Raw genomic sequence first — 4,844 nt, 5'->3', positions numbered from 1 at the left:
TGAATAAAGTTTTTTACCTGTTAGATGCCGATCACTTTAATCTGTTCCAATTCCGGTGCCGATAGCAAACTCATATAAGAAAGAAAGAAAATGTAGGAGTTTTTTACATTATCTATATTTTAACTAACTTTGAATGAAAAATAAAAAATAAAAATTAATTTTAATTTAAAATAAGGATGTTTTAGTAATTTAATATATATGAATTAAAAAAAAGTAAAAAGTTGAGGAGTGACCGTGGCCTTCCCACATCCCCCTCAGTTCCGCCAGTGTCTGAAAGGCCACCGTGACACCATCTCCAATAGTCATCATAGAAACCATCGAACTTTGAAATGAAAGGTGGTGCAAAATTTTAATTCACATCCATTGCAAGGAATCAAATTCCACACTAACCCCATCAATTTCTATAAGTTAGGCTTACATCACAAGTAACTTAGTTACTTCAAAAACAAATAACTAATTAACCACCTAACTGACATAATCCTATTAAAACAAACACACATTTAAAAGTGAAAATATATACACATCACACTTATACAAAGTACTTTAAAACAGACACATATATAGAATCCCAAGTTATTCTCATGAGGGATCAAAATAAAAACTCGACCAAAGACAATGTTGAAGAACCTGGCCACAGAATTTGAACTCTCACCATTTTGTCCTCATAATCAAATTCCACACTAACCCCATCAATTTTACAGCAAACTGGTTTCTCAGACATAAAAACACTCAACTCCCCACAACCTCTCACCCCAATCTTGACCAAGCTTGCACTATCATCAAACTCCAGAGACTGAACGGCACCGCCGGAGTTCAGCATGTTCACTAACCCAATCGGAGCAAACTGTATCAACCTTTTCGAAAACACTTTCAGCGGAGACACCGTCATTAGCTCAAAACTAAACGGCTTGAGCGAAACTTCCAATCTATCGGAACACTTCATGAGACTCAGTTTCTTCTCCTTGAAAAAATACACAGCGAAAACATCCACACCTTTGATGTCCATTGGGGTTTTTCCATTGCACCATTCAATATCTTCAGGACTTGCATAACATGTCACTGCGCGTGAAAATTCAGAAGCGCTCTTGTTTCGCCGTGTCTCAGGACACCACCCACCACCTTGGCAGTTGAATAGACCCAAAACACCAGCATACTGTAAAATCATTCTAAATTAACTACTAAAAAAATCAATATCATATATAATACTAGCGTGCAAACAGACACATGCATATAACGCGCTTGTCATGTACAAAATTTGATAAGATGAAACTTACTTTGTTGAGATTCCAAATTTTGAGCATTGTTTTGCCATTATGCAAAGGGTCTTCAAATAAGCAGTCTCGTGTAGGGAGTGCGTAATGTTGACAACGCAAGATAGAACCGTCGGGCAAAACAAAAGATTTGAGCAACTTGAAATTGTGATTACCAACGCAATCACTAACATAAACTGGTCCACCAGAGATGGCTCTTGAGGCGGCGTGAAATTCGGCACAAGGATGAGTGGACTGAAACATGTCCCAATCTGGATGAATGAAATTTCCCATCCATAAACTGTTGTAGGCACAATGTACCATGTGACAACCTTGGAGCCAATATGTACCATTTGGATCACCAGAGGGGTCACAGCACCAAAAATCATCTCCGACGCGGCCGAGGGATATGGCTTCCGTGCCGAGGAGAAAGAAGTCATTGCAATGCTCCATGCTTGCAATTACACCATTGCCTTTGAAATGTTTGTTCACTGATGAGGTTAGTGCTTTGTAATAAGCTTTTGCTAGCTCAACTCGTCCACCATATTCCTCTGATAGTAACTCAAGCAACTACAAAATGGAAATAAACCAAATATTGTGTTAAATTTTGAAATCATTTAAACATTAGATATCACACTTGTTTCGTTATTTGATTTTTTTAATTAATATAAACATTTGATGTAATATTTGAGAGATTTATAAAAACAATTTAATACATATTCATAAGCATTACTTAAACTTATCTAATTTATTTATTTTTCTGTAAAAATCATGCTATTGTTTGTTGTACAAGACGACATCCATTTCTACCCGAGACAAGTGATTTTCAAATATAAACCCTGCAGTTACAATTTAAACCATAGCTGTCATGTATGTAGGTGTACACTGTTTTGAGACTTCACGTCCATCGTGATGATGTCACAGACCAGTAGACAAATTTAAATGAAATGAACCACCGCTACGTATTCATAGTTGCCTTGTCGTGTAAAACTATTATTGCAAACTAGAACAAAACAAATGTAGCTAAATTACAATAATCGAGTCAGAATATTTTTCACACAAAAATTGCAAAGTGTAGTAAACCTTTTCACCACCGAGTAAAATCATAATTTAGGACCACAGCAACAACAACAAAACGTACGTGCTCATTTGTAATTCTCATGCAACTCATATCATGACACACCGACATAAATCATACGTGCACCGACATAAATTATAGGAGTAGAATTTTATAAGACTTACATGGATAACGTCAACTTTAACACCGTCAATTCCCGCCGATTCCAAATGAGAGTGAATCCCATCAAACATCTCCTGTGCCAAATTTGGAGGCACTAGCCCCACACCATTCTCAACAATCTTATCCACCGCTAAATCCTCCATCGTCATCTTCATCCCCGGAGACAGCTTCGGAACAACAACCTTAGCTTCCGGCATTCCACACACTTTAGGTCTAACCCCACCCCAATACCCACAAAGCGCATGCCAGACATAAACACTCTCAACACTCCTAAACTCTTCCTTCAAATCCCTCACAAAACCACCCAAACCTTTCTTCCCTCCATTATCACCATTTTCGTATTCTCTAAATTTATAATTCTCTTCATATTTTATAAGCCTGCATGGCATTTGTTCCCCAGCTGAGGTTCGGTTCATTCCATCTCGCTCTGTAACAGGATCATCATCATCATGAGAAATGGATTGCCAACCGTCGTCGATTATGACGAAACCCGGAGGACAACCACCGTCTGTGAGAGCTTTCACACCTTCCCTTACACCTTTTGGATGAACCTTCAAATAAAACGCATCCCACGTGCACCAACCGAATTTCTCGATGATACTAGGTGGTGTTTTTTCTTCGAGAGTCTTGAATGTCCCTAACTGGGTTTGGATTACTTTCACTGCTTCTTTCACTAAACGGTATGGGTCGTTGCTGAGATGGAGGTAAAGACAGGCTTTGAAGGTTGACCCGGTGACATGTGTGGAACCGCTCTCGACGGACATGTCGACGTAATCGTTGAGGCCGGGTTGGAGTGAGGTTCGGAAGGAGTTTTCGAGGATTGGGAGGAGGAGAACGTAGGGTCGTCCGAGGGAGATGTTTTTGTCGAGGATTAAGATTTGTGTTTCGTGTTGTAGTTCGTGTCCGTTTGTTCCGACCCAGTGAGTTGTCCACCAAACTTTGAACCGGAATATGCTCGTGAATTTGATTCCTTTTAGTTTGCCGAGTGGAACCACGTGGTGGCTTTTGGCTTCCGTGGTGTTGAACCCAACGAAACAACCTTGTTGTTGCAAGGTGTTGTTGTTGTTGGCAATGGTATCTTTGTTGGATTTGAAGTCGAGAAAAGGGGAAGGGGTGGATGTTGTTGTTGTTATTATGTTAGGTGGGACTTGGGTGAGGAAAGGATGGCCATTTACAAGGAAGTTACGTGATTGGTCTAAGGATATGGAAAACAAGGGTGAGTTACCAATATCGACAGTGCTTATTACGTCTTGCGGGGTTGCAGTTTTGGTTATACTGGGTGGTGCCATGGTGATTGATGAGACTCAGATAGCTTAGTAGCTTTAAGTAACTTGTAGGAATGTTTCTATAGGTAGATGACGTAGTCAGAGACGAGCTTAATTTGATGCTTAACTTGGCTATGGTTGAAAATTTGTAGCCTGAGAAAAGAGACCCTACATATTTATAGGGTTAACTCTATATAAAAAATGTTTGAATAGCCTCTTGATTTATGATTTGAAAAATCTCTCATAAAATATCTATTTTACTTAGAGTTTATTGAATGTATAAAGTTATAAACAAAATTAATAAAGGTGATGACTAAAATGTAAAAATACATATGAAAATAAAGACAAAATGCAGAAAAGATTTGAATACAAAAAAGTTTTAATTTTTAAAAAGAAATGTATGAAACTTTTTTCTCAATTACACATATACTTTGAGTTATGTAGAATTGTGTACAATTTACGGACTCCTAAAATTCAAAGTTAACCCTACTTATATACTAATTCTAAGGTAACCCTTTACAATGGTCGACTACACATAACATGTCACATTTTTAATTTCGCCTTCAACTTCGACTGGCTTTCACGTGTCTTCAGTAACTGTTTGATCTTATCTACCTATACATCATTCGATTGCGCAGAGGATGTCTTGAAACTCTGAGTTTTGCTAAGTCCCAAACTTCTTTAGTCCGACTGCAATTTCAACCTTAGTAATATTCCCTGTCGACAAGCCACATTTGTCGAAATCCTCATCATCATTATTTATCAATTTGACTTTACTAAAGTCATTATTACATGACTTTTATCATATTAATGTTAGTGTCGAAAATTTGAGATAACGAAATCCCCCAAAATATCATGTTTCGATTTTAGATCAAAATAGGGAAAGGTGACATTTTTTAACGTATTTTCGACACTGCTTCAACTTCTTCGTTGACGTCATCGTCATCATTACCACTTTATTGCGCGTTGTCATTCTCAGAAAATATTTTCATAATCCCATCATTGCTCCAAGTTTCTAGGAGATCATGCTTTCGCACATCGTCTTTAACTATTCCACTCACATCAATTTCTCCGCATCTTACAAACTAT

General features: G+C 37.9%; 1 protein-coding gene across 1 annotated transcript; it reads right to left on the bottom strand.

Moving 5' to 3' along the window:
* Window positions 1-378: 378 nt before the first annotated feature.
* LOC127083675 (galactinol--sucrose galactosyltransferase-like) lies at window positions 379-3,937 on the bottom strand. Its single transcript, XM_051024009.1, has 3 exons — window positions 2,493-3,937; window positions 1,275-1,820; window positions 379-1,153 (listed from the first exon to the last, which is right to left on the bottom strand). Exons 1-3 carry the CDS (start codon window positions 3,777-3,779, stop codon window positions 590-592), a joined length of 2,397 nt encoding a protein of 798 aa, XP_050879966.1. The 5' UTR covers window positions 3,780-3,937; the 3' UTR covers window positions 379-589.
* Window positions 3,938-4,844: the final 907 nt, after the last annotated feature.

Source organism: Lathyrus oleraceus, chromosome 5 (genome assembly GCF_024323335.1).
Source record: "Lathyrus oleraceus cultivar Zhongwan6 chromosome 5, CAAS_Psat_ZW6_1.0, whole genome shotgun sequence".
NCBI lineage: Eukaryota > Viridiplantae > Streptophyta > Magnoliopsida > Fabales > Fabaceae > Lathyrus > Lathyrus oleraceus.
Note: the sequence above shows the minus strand (reverse complement) of the source record. Positions and strands in the feature narration are given on the sequence as shown.